The following is a 16,266-nucleotide window of genomic DNA, read 5'->3' on the forward strand; positions in this document are numbered from 1 at the left end:
AAACCACTGCTAACTAGCGGCTAGCTAGTCAGCAGTGGTTTTCACCTTAACAGTGAAACATTAGAGCTCATCTCACATTTGCAAAAAAAAGCACAAGCTGTTTGGGGAAAATGCTCTGTCGACAGACGAGTCAAAAGTGAAACTTTTTGGAGGACACAGGTCCCGTTATGTCTGGTGTAAAGCAAACAGCATTTCACAATAAGATCATCATACCAAGAGTCAAGGTCAAGTCATGGCGGTGTGATGGTGTGGGGACCCTTTGCTGCCTCAGGGTCTGGAAGACTTGCCATCATTAAAGGAACCACAAATTCTGCTCTCTACCAGAAAGTTCTTAAGGAGAATGTCTGGTCATCAGCCCCTGATCTGAAGCGGAAGCATAACTGGATTATGCAGCAGGACAATGACCCGAAACCCAAGAGTGAGTCCACCTCGGGATGGTTCAGATGAAACAAAACCAAGGTTTTGCAGTGGCCTAGTCAAAGTCCTGACTTGAACCCTGTCGAGATGCTGCGGCAGGACCTTAAACGAGCAGTTCATGCTTGAAAACCCGCCAGTGCCACTGCATTACATCGATTCTGCAAAGGAGAGTGGGCCAAAATGCCTCCACTGAGATGTGAAAGACCAGGAAGCATCTGAGGGGAGCTGTTGCTGCTAAAGGTGATAGGATAGGATAGAATAGAATAGAATAGAATAGAATAGAATAGAATAGAATACCCTTTATTAGTCATTTTGTACATACATACAAATGAAATTTACTCTGCATTTAACCCATCCTAGCTGTGGAGGTAGGAGCAGTGGGCAGCTGCAGTGCCCGGGGACCAACTCCAGTCCTTCTTTCCATTGCCTTGCTCAGGGGCACAGGCAGGAGTATTAACCCTAACATGTCTTTTTTGATGGTGGGAGGAAACCGGAGCACCCAGAGGAAACCCATGCAGACACGGGAAGAACACGCAAACTCCACACGGAAAGCATCCGGGACGGCCTGGGGTTCGATCCCAGGACCTTCTTGCTGTGAGGCAACAGTGCCGACCACTGGGCCGCTGTGCCGCCCGCTACAAGCGGTTAGCGTGACAACCTCCAGCGTGACAAAGGTGCACAAATAGAGGAAACCAGGGAGGGAAAATTCTATTTCATGGCTCTGTACTTTACGACGAATACCGCGGTGTGCGGTTTTGCAGACCGTTTGTAAAAGACGTGTCGGCACAGGTTACGTACAGGTGATAACCTCCAGGTTGATGGAGCAGCTGTCCGAGCCAGCGGTGTTGCTGGCCCGGCATACGTACTTCCCCGACATGCCCATGGTGAGGTTGCTGAGCCGGAGGGTGCCTTGCCGCTCATCTGGAAAAGAACCACAAAGTTACGAAGCCCTTTTTTGGTCAATTTCGTTAAGACTACGTCGACCCCATATTTACACACTTTAATAGACGCACACCACAGCATCACACAAACACAAAACTAATTTCAAGACTACAGCGCACATATTATTCTTCTAGTGAATCCTATCAGTACTACGTGGTAGGGGAGCGTCTACATTTTTTTTTGAGTTTCCCAACTGGACTATGACAGACAGGGAGTACCGGTCTGGGTCCTCACATCGAAAGACTCGGATCCTTATTTACAGACGGCGTGTCACATGTTCCCCTCGGTTAGACTCATCACACCAAACTATCCATCCAGCCATGATCCAAACTGCTTATCCTGCTCTCAGGGATAGCAGGCACTGGGCGGCAGGCAGGGAGACACCCTGGACAGGCCGCCAGGCCATCACAGCCCCGACACACACACATTCACACCTAGGGACAGTTTAGTACGGCCGATTCACCTGACCTACATGTCTTTGGACTGTGGGAGGAAACCCACGCAGACACGGGGAGAACACGCAAACTCCACACAGAGGACCACCCGGGAGGTTGGACTACCCCGGGGCTCGAACCCGGGACCTTCTTGCTGTGAGGCGACCGCGCTAACCACTGCGCCACCGTGCCCACACCAAACTAATACAAGCTAAAGTTTCCCGGTTGCGGTATCGTATTTTAATCTGGTATTACCCTCATCCCTGATATGTCTGTTGGTGCGGTTGACTGCGGCAACAGACGTACTCGTACTCGTGGGTTGGTCGGCACGAGTTATGAGGTCACTGTTCCTTATCTCACGCTAGGGCCATGACACAGCATATATATATATATATATATATATATATATATATATATATATATATATATATATATATATATATATATAAGTCACTGCATCGGTCTCCGGCCCTCACCTCGGCCGGGTTGCTGTTTGGCACAATCTGTTCCACTTGGCACGTCTGACTTTGACAACCGTGGGCCACAGAGAAAACAAACACACATCACGGCGGGGCTCATCAAAATAAATCCTTCGAAATCCACTCGGAGACGTCATGCCACGGCATGTTTTCATCAAATGTGTTTTTATTTTTCACGGAGGTGCGCGGAGACATCGAGCGACTGTGCGGCCGTGTTCGTCAACCCCCCCTCCCCCGCTGTGGCGTTTGTTGTGTGTGTGTGTGTGTGTCTCCTAAACCAGTGGTTCTCAACCTTTTTGGGGTCCTGGACCCCCTGCGTATTTTTGATCTACCCTGAGGACCCCTCCACCTGATCTTGGGGGAGGGGGGTTGCAATTTGTAGAAACAGTAGAAACTGCATTTTAAATTGCATTATAGCATTTATTCACTCTTTGGGGCAAAAATAAGAGCTTTCAGTTGTAACTTAGATATAGTTAACAAAACAGAATTCTTATGTAGTAACTTTCAGATATATGTAACAACAGAATTTGTATTCAGTAACTTTCAGATATATGTAACAAAACAGAATATGTATTCAGTAACTTTCAGATATATGTAACAAAACAGAATATGTATGCAGTAGCTTTCAGATATATGTAACAAAACAGAATTCTTATGTAGTAACTTTCAGATATATGTAACAAAACAGAATATGTATTCAGTAACTTTCAGATATATGTAACAAAACAGAATATGTATTCAGTAACTTTCAGATATATGTAACAACACAGAATATGTATGCAGTAGCTTTCAGATATATGTAACAAAACAGAATATGTATGCAGTAGCTTTCAGATATATGTAACAACACAGAATATGTATGCAGTAGCTTTCAGATATATGTAACAACAGAATTGTTATGCAGTAACTTTCAGATATATGTAACAAAACAGAATATGTATTCAGTAACTTTCAGATATATGTAACAAAACAGAATTCTTATGCAGTAACTTTCACATATATATAACAAAACAGAATATGTATTCAGTAACTTTCAGATATATGTAACAACAGAATTGTTATGCAGTAACTTTTAACAATGCAAACGGGAGCGAGATCTCTTATTAAGATACAATAAATGACACTTGTGAAACAGATGTAATTAGAGAAAAAAGTCCTGTTACCCTTTATAGTTTAGGTAGATAAAGGTCTCAGTCACATTTGAGTAAAATAATCCTATTTCTATAAATGTCATAGGATCTTTTTTTTAAAGATATTTTATTTTCACGGACCCCTTGCAATTACACCACGGACCACTAGGGGTCCGCGGACCCCCGGTTGAGAACCGCTGTCCTAAACTATACAGACAAGATGGAAGGATACACTATGTGCGAGCGTGACCCAGTGACTCATACAGATGATTCTGGCTGAAAAGTCAGGGTTCACGATGGAGCGACCTACATTTCGAAGGGAGGAGAGAGGAGAGAATCCGTGACCATCATCATCGTCCCCGTACAGCGGCCTTCACCCCCCCCCCCCAAATTGCAAGGCGAGGAGCACGGCTGCCGGGTTTCGATTGACATTCGTCCCCCCCCCCCCGAACAGGCTCCCCAAACTGACCAGAGGAGGCGCTATAGTGCAGCGACCAGGACACGTACCCACAGCCGGCTTCCCACCCAGTTGTGTCCATAGGGACACGCGACCAAGCCGGAGGCGACACGGGGATTCGAACCGGCGATCATCGTGTTGGTAGGCGACAGACTAGACCACTACGCTACCCGGACGCCCCCTGAGCAGCTATGTATGAATCAGTCATTTAGTCACCGCGGAGCAGAAACACAGTAATCTTCAATGTACAAGTTCATTCAGTGGACAATGCCACAGTTTTCTTTCAAATTAATGAAACAGGTAATGATGTAACACAACAGGTAATAATGTACACAACAGGTAATAATGTACACAACAGGTAATGATGTAACACAACAGGTAATGATGTACCACACCAGGTAATAATGTACCACAACAGGTAATGATGTACCACACCAGGTAATAATATACCACAACGGGTAACAATATACCACAACGGGTAATAATGTACACAACAGGTAACGATATACCACAACAGGTATTGATGTACCACAACAGGTAATGATGTACACAACAGGTAATGATGTACCACACCAGGTAATAATGTGCCACACCAGGTAATGATGTACCACACCAGGTAATGATGTACCACAACAGGTAATGATGTACCACAACAGGTAATAATGTACACAACAGGTAATAATGTACACAACAGGTAATAAAGTACCACAACAGGTAATGATGTACCACACCAGGTAATGATGTACCACAACAGGTAATAATGTACCACAACAGGTAATAATGTACCACAACAGGTAATGATGTACCGCACCAGGTAATAATGTACACAACAGGTAATAATGTACCACACCAGGTAATGATGTACCACACCAGGTAATAATGTACCACAACAGGTAATAATGTACCACAACAGGTAATGATGTACACAACAGGTAATGATGTACCACAACGGGTAACAATATACCACAACGGGTAACAATATACCACAACGGGTAATAATGTACACAACAGGTAATGATGTACCACAACGGGTAACGATATACCACAATGGGTAATGATATACCACAACGGGTAATTATGTACCACAACAGGTAATGATTTACCACAACAGGTAATGGTATACCACAACAGGTAATGATTTACCAGACCAGGTAATGATGTACCACAACAGGTAATGATTTACCAGACCAGGTAATGATGTACCACAACAGGTAATGATTTACCAGACCAGGTAATGATGTACCACAACAGGTAATGATTTACCAGACCAGGTAATGATGTACCACAACAGGTAATGATGTACCACAACAGGTAATGATTTACCAGACCAGGTAATGATGTACCACAACAGGTAATGATTTACCAGACCAGGTAATGATGTACCACAACAGGTAATGATGTACCACAACAGGTAATGATTTACCAGACCAGGTAATGATGTACACAACAGGTAATGATGTACCACAACAGGTAATGATTTACCACACCAGGCAATGGTATACTACAACAGGTAACGATGTACCACAACAGGTAATGATGTACACACCAGGTAATGATGTACCACAACAGGTAATGATGTACACACCAGGTAATGATGTACACACCAGGTAATGATGTACCACAACAGGTAATGATATACCACAACAGGTAATAATGTACCACAACAGGTAATGATGTACACAACAGGTAATGATGTACCACAACGGGTAACAATATACCACAACGGGTAACAATATACCACAACGGGTAATAATGTACACAACAGGTAATGATGTACCACAATGGGTAATGATATACCACAACGGGTAATGATGTACACAACAGGTAATAATGTACCACAACAGGTAATGATGTACCACAACAGGTAATGATTTACCACAACAGGTAATGGTATACCACAACAGGTAATGATTTACCAGACCAGGTAATGATGTACCACAACAGGTAATGATTTACCAGACCAGGTAATGATGTACCACAACAGGTAATGATTTACCAGACCAGGTAATGATGTACCACAACAGGTAATGATGTACCACACCAGGTAATAATGTACCACAACAGGTAATAATGTACCACAACAGGTAATGATGTACACAACAGGTAATGATGTACCACAACGGGTAACAATATACCACAACGGGTAACAATATACCACAACGGGTAATAATGTACACAACAGGTAATGATGTACCACAACGGGTAACGATATACCACAATGGGTAATGATATACCACAACGGGTAATGATGTACCACAACAGGTAATGATTTACCACAACAAGTAATGGTATACCACAACAGGTAATGATTTACCAGACCAGGTAATGATGTACCACAACAGGTAATGATTTACCAGACCAGGTAATGATGTACCACAACAGGTAATGATTTACCAGACCAGGTAATGATGTACCACAACAGGTAATGATGTACCACAACAGGTAATGATTTACCAGACCAGGTAATGATGTACACAACAGGTAATGATGTACCACAACAGGTAATGATGTACACACCAGGTAATGATGTACCACAACAGGTAATGATGTACACACCAGGTAATGATGTACACACCAGGTAATGATGTACCACAACAGGTAATGATATACCACAACAGGTAATGATGTACACAACAGGTAATAATGTACCACAACAGGTAATAATGTACCACACCAGGTAATGATTTACCACAACAGGTAATGATTTACTACAACAGGTAATAATGTACCACAATGGGTAATGATATACCACAACAGGTAATGATGTACACAACAGGTAATAATGTACCACAACGGGTAATGATATACCACAACAGGTAATGATGTACACAACAGGTAATAATGTACCACAACAGGTAATAATGTACCACACCAGGTAATGATTTACCACACCAGGTAATGATATACCACAACAGGTAATGATGTACACAACAGGTAATGATGTACCACAACGGGTAATGATGTACCACACCAGGTAATGATATACCACAACAGGTAATGATATACCACACCAGGATTGTGTGTGACTTTTATTTGCTGCTCATTTGCTTCGTTCGGGAGTGAATTAAAGGCCCATTCTGTGATTTATTCGACCATGTACGATCGAGGCTTATTTACAGACACAGCAGAAGAGTTTGTGTTTCAGACGCTTGTCCTTCTCATATTCCTGTTTTGCTCCGATCTGGATGCAAACAAACGTTTTAACAGCGTCAGAAAACGTTAGAAACCCAGATTCGGCTGTGCAGCGTTGGCCCTTGTATTGACAGGCCTGTGGACCAAACTGGGGGCAGGTTCAAATCCTGCGCGTTGTGCTTCGGTAGCGGGGCGACCCTTCTGTTTACACGTGAATTACGGCCGTGCCCTCAACGTGCGGTGCAAAACGAGTGCAAATGAACGGGAAGGGGCCCCACCGCGGGTGCATTCCAGCCTTTGGGATTGAGGTTGGGCCTGCGGGATGAGAATCCACACGGGTGCGAGATAAATAAAACAAGCGAGGATGAGCGGCAAACATGCACGTGTCACGCTGTGATTACTCAACCCTTGGCCCCGAAACCGGGTTATGAAGAAATAAAACTCAATTGTGACAGATTAGCGGTGAGCTGGCTGACTGTGCTTGGCAGCGGTGAACTTGGCCCCGTTGGGCTCCAGTGCCGGAGCCGTGGTGGTGGAGGGCAGGGGCGGGGGGGGGGGGGGCAAAGAGGAGGGTATTTAATCATATAATGCCGGTGTTGCCGAGCAAGGTCAAATGAGCGGCATTCGCCACGGCCTCAACACATACGGGGGGGGGGGGGGGGGGGGGATGTGATTAATATAAACCGGCAGCATCTCCACACAGGAGGCGCGCCAAAGGCCGCCTGACACAACGCCGCCAACGCAGCTCCGGTTCCCATAATTAACAGGAAAATCCCACAGACATGCAAATACCGTACAGTTAATGTGGTAACGATACACATGGTTTCCCCACGAGAGGGAAGGAAGCAGATTGCGGTAACCACCATTGCGAGTGTTCCCCTTACCCAGCTTTTCAGTTAAGAGTCACGCGCCCCTTGGACGTCTAATTACGGCGAGTTGCGGAGCGAAATTCCAGTTAAAAATAGGCGTCTACCTCAGGAGACCGGCGGTCCTGCTGTTTTCTATTGTCAGGTGTTAAATTATCGCCGTCTGTTGTTCCAGGTCTAAAAAAAAGAAAAAATCTTGAATAGATGGCATACCTGACAAAACAATCCTGCCTTTTTTCGCCAACCTGGGTCAACCTTATTTTCATGGTGTGTCTCATGATTTCCATCGACTGTCGTTGCATTTTACCGCCTGTCTCATTGTGGAGGTTTTTGGAGACAAGCCCTGACAGACACCCTGCATCAAACAGGGCTCAGTTTGGCAAACGAACACCCCTTTTCCACTACATGGTACCGGCTCAACTCCACCTGACTTTTTTTCGTTTTCCGTTACCGGAAAGTTCCGGCGTTTTGGTAACCGTTCCCACTTTTCTGGTACCACCTTTGTCGAGGTTCCAAACCAACTGGGGTGGGTACCAAAATCAATGCAGACCAGCTACACTGAGGGGGGGGGGGGGCGGGTGCTGTTACGGTAATGGAAAACGACACTCTGCAAGTCGAGTCGGGTCGAGCCGAGCCGGTACCATGTAGTGGAAAAGGGGCATAACGTACAGGTTCGGTTTACCTCAAACAAGTCCAGCTCATCTAAACGCCTCATTTGCAAGTGAAAACAAATTAGCTGAAATTAAAAGTAACATTATTCAATCAAATGCTGGAGCTACAGCTTGCAGAAATGAGCTACCATACTTAACGATTCATATTCCTGTTATAGTAAGGTTTGGATTTTCCATGTGAGACTCAACCAAAATTGGTTTAGGCTGTCGCCTAAACCAATTTTGCATGCACGCAGAATAGGTTAAATACGCTCGCTTAAGTTTTAGCACATATCATTGATAAATTTAAACCCCCCCCTTTTCTCCCCAATTGTATCCAGCCAATTGCCCCACTCTTCTAAGCTGTCCCGGCTGCTGCTCCACCCCCTCTGCCGATCCCGGAGAGGGCTGCAGACTACCACATGCCTCCTCCGATACACATGGAGTTGCCAGCCACTTCTTTTCACCTGACAGTGAGGAGTTTCACCAGGGGGACGTAGCGCGTGGGAGGATACCGCTATTCCCCCTAGTCCCCCCCCCCGAACAGGTGCCCCGACCGACGAGAGGAGGTGCTAGTGCAGGACATATACCCACATCCAGCTTCCCACCCGCAGAAGACACGGCCAACTGTGTCTGTAGGGATGGACGGTCGACCAAGCCGGAGGTCACACGGGGATTCGTACCGCCGATCCCCACCACGCTATGCCACGCCACGCCACACCACGCCACCCAGACGCCCATAAATTTAAAATTTCCACCTCGTTTTCACTTGCAAATGGGGTTTAGATAAGCCGGGGTTGTTTGAGGTAAACTGAACCTGTATGTCAGTTTGCGCTACTGACGCCGGCGTGAAGCGGCGTGCCAGAGGCAGGCACATGAAATACTATAACAACCAACAGGAATGATGAAAAATACTACAAATATAACACCAAGGCAATAACAACACCAGAAAAGAAGAAAAAAACCCGGACTTTTCCTTTAACTACTCTGAGGAACGAGAGCTGGAAAACAGGCCTGAATCGACATATTGATATTGTGACAGGAGACTGGATATCGTTCAGGATTTCAGTTATGCTAACATCGTGATATAACTTAAATGTCATTCCCTGGTCTTAAAGTGGCTTGAACAATGATTGGTCATCAGATCCACATTACTAATGATAACTTCTCAACATTTACTGGTGTGCAGATCTCTTCAGAAAACACCAATAGTCATATGATAGCACCACATTATTGATATCAACATATTCAGTCAACAACGTTGTGATATGGGCGTCCGGGTATCATAGCGGTCTATTCTGTTGCCTACCAACATGGGGATCGCCAGTTCGAATCCCCGTGTTACCTCCGGCTTGATCGGGCGCCCCTACAGACACAATCGGCTGTGTCTGCAGGTGGGAAGCAGGATGTGGGTATGTGTCCTGGTCGCTGCACTAGCGCCTCCTCTGATTGGTTGGGGTGCCTGTTCAGGGAGGAGAGGGAACTGGGGGGGAATAGCGTGATCCTCCCACGCGTTACATCCCCCTGATGAAACTCCTCACCGTCAGGTGAAAAGAAGCGGCTGGTGACTCCACATGTATCGGAGGAGGCATGTGGTAGTCTGCAGCCCTCCCGGGATCGGCAGAGGGGGTGGAGCAGCAACCGGGACGGCTCGGAAGAGTGGGGTAATTGGCCGGGTGCAACTGGAGTGAAAAAAGGGAGGAAAAGAAAGTGATATTTACTATTGTGAATATCGCCCAGCCCCAGGCCCAATGGAAAACCAACAGAACCATGGACCTGACTGAAACCCCCTCGCCGCAGGAGATATTCCATGAAGAAGACAGAATTAGCTATGTTGTATAGTCGTAGTATAGCACCAGTAGTTGTATTATAACAGACTGACCGCTCCATGAACCAGTCAGCAAATTCATTCATCTCCTGGATTTGACCGGTAATCTCAGTCTTACTTACATGGACGCTGTGACCTTTTAGATAACACGCCGTCATTCAGCACTTTCTAACCTTTCTACATGCGTAACTGTATTTGTTTCCACGTTCTTTGACCTGGACATATGGGCTGGGAGGGTCACGTCTTCATAGAGCCATGCCGAGGAAAACCTTCAATCTCACGCTGGACTAACCTGCCTGAAAGTCTCTGAGGCAGACCACAGCTTTGCTGGTACTTTACCGGTACTGGGAAATATACACAGTAAAAGGTGTAGGGACACACTGCAGCAGGCTAACATCGAGGTTCTGACACAAAACACAAACAGTTAAAGGTTAAAAGGGAAAATCAGCCCACAGTCAACCGCAGACTTAATGCTGGTTATATGTTGTCTAATTAGAGAGGATTACTGTCGTGCAAATAAGTCTCAGTGTTATAGGAGAGTCGTTAAGAGACCAGGTGAAATGTGATTTCACCTACAGTCTCTCTCTCTCTTTCTGCATAAACAAGTGTCACCTGCAGCTGGTACCAGGTTTAGCTTCTATATTGTAGCCAATATTTTGTATGTTGTAAATACATACAATAAACCGTATAAGAAAACAAAGTTGTACATGGAAAAAGGTTTGATTATATAGTGGAGTGCATGCTCAATAAATGCACTCCACCACATCATCAGTTATTGCAAACCAGCCTTCTTCCTCTGATGGGGATTTCTGCTCCTCATGTGTGCCATTTGCACGAACGCACAACATGCACTCCCGTCACATTCACAATTGATACACCCACCTTACCCCCACCCGACAGACATCGGGCAGGTGAAAGGGAGCCTTAAAATCCCTGGCTTCATTGACGTTTGCTGTGCTTTCTGGTTAACTGCGTTCAGTTTTCTTCGACATGCTAAGCCTGTTGACTGCCTCCGGGCTGATTTTCCCTTTCAAATCAAAGCTTCTGACTGGGATCCGGGGTGTGACGGGGTGATGGAAAACTGGCTGGAATTTCAGGATTAATGTCACCTAAGGGGATGCTGGAAGTTTGATGGATGGTGGAATGTATGGGGGGGGGGATGAGTGCACGTCTAAAACCCTTACCCATGAACCCCAGAACAAGCAAGGGCTGGGGGCAGGCTCTCCATTCTGGGTTTTTTTTGCAGAAGGAAAGATGGTGGAGGGCGAGAGAGAGAGAGAGAGAAAGAGAGAGTAAGGGAGGATGAGGAGGGGACAAAATGGCAGAGGTCTGACATGGATGGGGAGTGGTGGAAAAGTGAGATGCACTGTACTTTCAGGCCCAAATCCAAGCCATGTCTATTAAAGAGCTGCTCAAGTAAGGGCTTGGGGGTTGTCAGGTTCGGCAACACAGTTAACAGGAAATGAGAAGTGCTGAGCGAGGATCAGCAGAGAGAGAGAGAGAGAGAGAGAGAGAGACTGGTAGAAGAGATAAGCAGTAATGGCAGAGTCAGGTCCAGTGTCAGAAGGAGCACGTGTCAGTACAGATATAAAGAGGATAAGTGAACTCTTGAGAATGTGTGCGGTGTGACGTGGTACAGGATGCTTTCCCCTATGTCGGTTAGTGTGTAGTGTTGGTGTGAATGTGCATACTACCACGATACAAAAAAAAAACAAAAACCTGGGTCAAAGCACAATTAGGGTGAATAGTTTTCTTTTGCGCTCAACTGGAGACTCGTCTGCTCTATAAGAGATGAGGGGAGTGGATCAGAATAGTTATGTCAATACACGGTCAATCAGCCTAAGTCCTATAACTCAGAAACAGATGGCGCTTGCTCCGCAGCATCATGTGGGGACAAACCTCTGCAAATTAATACCGTAATGTAAGCATATCCACATCCTGCCAAGTAAAACACAAAATGGACCCCCCCCCCCCCCGGGCAAGCGCAACTTTTCTGATTCGGGTATACTGTGCACTTTGAGAGCCACGTGTCAATCTACAGGAGGCGACTGTATGCTAAATGTGACAGCATTTAGCAGAAAACATCTTTTTCTAGTAGATGTGCCGAGCCGTCACTGGCAAAGTAATTCCTAAAGAAGCAGCACGTGCCCCGAGGACGCATTACCAATGTGGTCAGCTGTTTTCTGAATGTAAAGCGATGGAGCTAGCAGCATACATGGGGCGGGGTGGGGGGAGGGCACAGCTGGACGTATGACAGAAGATCAAGGTATTGCTTCAAATAAAAGCATATTTATGGTCAAAGATTGCACCCAACCAGTCATGATGTACATCTGATTAAATATACACGCAGTATTGTGCTCCCTGTCATTTGCATTACACTAACTCTGTAAAGTTATTTAAGTCAGGCTTGAAAAGGCCATTTCCTCTGTTTGTGAAGCTGTGATGTAATAATTATGAAAGGTTAAAAAGATGGGTATAAAATTCATGTTAAAAAGTTTTGGCTTAAGATTTGAATGACCGTTTCAGTACCTTCTGATTAATTATGGTTACCTTCGTTTGATTCACCCAGAAAACAAACTATGCTGTAAATGTTTTAAACATAGCCTTGTTTGGTGCTGAGAGTGCTGTGTGTTGCACATGAGTAATACATACATGCTATACACGAGGGATGCACTGATATCACTTTTTCCACCGCCGATACCGATTCCTAACTATCATCAGTACGAACCTGACCCCTTACTTTTGCTGACTAGTGCACATTTAAACCATTGAGTCAGAATCAGTTTTTCCACCATTAAAGAAACACAGGCTTCCGTGTGTGGCTTTTGCCATCGGATTTCAGTCTTGGGTAAAATCTCTAATACCAATCCATTTAAGCCTGGTATCAGCCCAGTATCTGATACTGGTACTGGCATTGTCTAATTGTATGGAAGTATATATGTATATACTATGTGAGTAGGGCTGTGCGATATGACCAAACTCTCATATCACGATATGGGTCATTCATATCACGATAACGATACCTATCATGATATAGGTCATTCATATCATGATAATGATACATATCACAATAACGATACTTATCATGATATAGATCATTCGTACCAATATATCGATACATATCACGATAATTATACATATCACGATATAGGTAATTCGTATCACGATAACGATAAATATCACGATATAGGTCATTCATATCGCGATTACGATACATATCACGATATAGGTCATTCATATCACGATTACGATACATATCACGATATAGGTCATTCATGTCACGATTACGATACATATCACAATAACGATACATATCATGATATGGATCATTCGTACCAAGATATCGATACATATCACGATGTAGGTAATTCATATCATGATACCGATACATATCACGATATTGGTAATTCATATCCCGGTAAAGATACATATCACGATATAAGTCATTCATATCATGATAAAGATATGAATTATATACTCGACAAATAAAAGGTACCTATTCACGTGATTATTTTCCTCCTTTTATTTAGAACCTTGACGCCGATTTTCAATTAAGCATGTAACAAAATATGAAATATTAATCTATAAAATATAAAGCACTTGACTGTGCTTTTGTGGCTCTCATCGGTAGTCTCCTTCTGTACTGTTTGACATGATTCTTACGTAGGTGGTACGGTTTTCGGGTCTGTTTCAGACTTTTCATACGTCATATCGCACAGCCCTACATGTGAACATGTATGAAGGCGAACCTGTTTTCTGATGTGCTGAACTTGTATTTTGATGGACAGGCTGCAGCAACAATTTTCCTTTAAGTAGGATGATGGAGTGTATATATATATATATATATATATATATATATATATATATATAAGTATAGCGTTTTTTTTGCGAAACCGTCAATGGATTTGTGAGTGCTCAACTAATGAGGAGCCGAGTATCAACATGTTGATATATATATATAAAAGCATCTTGCAATAACACGGGGAGACACCCACTCGATTCATGAAGAGTTTATCACTGTGAAAAAGACGGAGCGGGGATAAACACTCACTTTGCATTGGAGAGAAGAAGACCTCCGACATGGGAGCAGCCTTGGTCCACTTGTACTGAGGGACAGGCTTGCCATGACTCGACTTACAGCTCAGAGTCACGTTGCCCTTCAGCACCGGACTGCCCGTCATTGTACAAACTGGAGGGGAGGGGGGGACTGGTGGGGAGGGGGAGAGAGAGAGAGAGAGAGAGAGAGAGAGAGAGAGAGAGAGAGAGAGAGAGAGAGAGAGAGAGAGAGAGAGAGAGAACACGAAAGGGAATGGAAGAGACAGAAATAAAAGACTATGTTACTTATAGCTATAAACTTATACATTCTTCAGATAGCAGTTTTAGATAGTCAAAAGCTAAAATAAAAGCCGGCAAGGCACCACAAATCACCTCTCATTAGCCTGATAAGATGGGTTCAACCCACAGTCAAAACAGATGAGAATTTTAGGGATGGTGTCCACATTGCATAATGACAGAGGAATATTATTGCCCCCACCCACCCCATCCCCCGGCAGATGACATAATAACTTGAGCGCCCGGCGAATCCCTAAATTCCAGAGTTTTATTTCCTAAGTGCTTGCAAACATAAGCATATGATTTCAAACAGGCTCGGGTCGGGTGGCGGACCCATCTGAAATCCCTTAAAACGCCGTGATGTCCTGCATGTACGCAGGCCCAACCGGCGCTACCATGTGGTAGCCAGTTTAAAAAAAACAAAACAAAACAAAACAAAAAGACAGAAGATGCATGCAATTTGATGACACCTACTGCAACGTATCTATGACCTTCTGAATTCCTCTTATGGCCGAACGCTTCTAAGTTTTCTTTAACTTCCTGTAGTTTGTGAATGAGCAGATGGAGATGGCGAAGAACTAGCGAGCGGCCCCTTTTACCTTTGACATTAAGACTCATCTCTCCGAGGATGCCAGCGCCTCCGGGGATGATAACGCTGCACATGTAGCGCCCCGAGTCCGACTCTTGGGTGTTGTTGATGTAGATGGATAGGTTGGCGGAGGGCATGGCCACACTGAAACCAACTCGGTTGGTGAACTCGTTCTGGCCGTGCCCTACTTCACCTGCGCTGTAGTTTATCACCTGCACACATCGACACATTACGTCAAGTCAATTTTATCTGTGCAGCCCAACATCACAAATTACAAATTTGCCTCAAGGGGCTTTAGAGCAACACAACATCCTGTTTCTGGACCCCCCCCCCCCGCATCGGATAAGGAACAACTCCCTAAATATTAACAGGGAGAAAAAAAACAGGAAGAAACCTCAGGGAGAGCAACAGAGGAGGGATCTCTCTCCCAAGACGGACAGACGTGCAATGGATGTTGTGTTTACACAATTTACACAATACAACATTGAAAGAGTATAACAGGATTATAATGGAATTATAACATTTATGAAGAATGGGACGAGGAGGATGCCAAGCAATGTCCAGATGCCACCGGAACAGCCCGGGACCCGAGTCATGCGACCAGCATCACCATGTAAAAATTTAAAAAAAATTGTATGAATAATTACCTAAAAACAATAAGGTGCATGCTCGGGCCAGCATGAGCCAGTTATCCTCGGTAAGCATTGTTTGAAAATGATGGTGAAAGTTTTGATAAAATGAAATGGACTCTGAGAGTACTTGTACCGGGACTCTCTCTGTCTCTCTGATGGTCGCTCAGATGAGGCGTCTCAGATTTTGATTTTCTGCAGGAATATCACGCTTCCCAGATTAACCATATAACAGAATTCAGCATCCTTCATAAAGATAATCCTGATATGTATGTACAGATGGCGCAGCGTGGAATTTTAGTCTGATTTTCTGGTTGAGATAAGCTCACAGGCAACAGACAGTGAAACTACCGAGATTATAATAATCTCAGCAAAGGCTGC

At 44.6% G+C, this 16,266-nt stretch overlaps 1 protein-coding gene across 1 annotated transcript in view; it reads right to left on the reverse strand.

Moving 5' to 3' along the window:
* The window catches only part of esamb (endothelial cell adhesion molecule b), a 44,588-nt gene that overhangs the window by 3,810 nt on the left and 24,512 nt on the right, over window positions 1-16,266 (reverse strand). The window contains exons 4-6 of the mRNA XM_056283717.1: window positions 15,267-15,468; window positions 14,387-14,524; window positions 1,216-1,338 (exon numbers count right to left, since the gene is read on the reverse strand). Coding sequence (XP_056139692.1) covers window positions 1,216-1,338; window positions 14,387-14,524; window positions 15,267-15,468 — 463 coding nt within the window. The remainder of the gene's footprint in view (window positions 1-1,215; window positions 1,339-14,386; window positions 14,525-15,266; window positions 15,469-16,266) is intronic.

This window comes from Lampris incognitus, chromosome 7 (genome assembly GCF_029633865.1).
Source record: "Lampris incognitus isolate fLamInc1 chromosome 7, fLamInc1.hap2, whole genome shotgun sequence".
Taxonomy (NCBI): domain Eukaryota; kingdom Metazoa; phylum Chordata; class Actinopteri; order Lampriformes; family Lampridae; genus Lampris; species Lampris incognitus.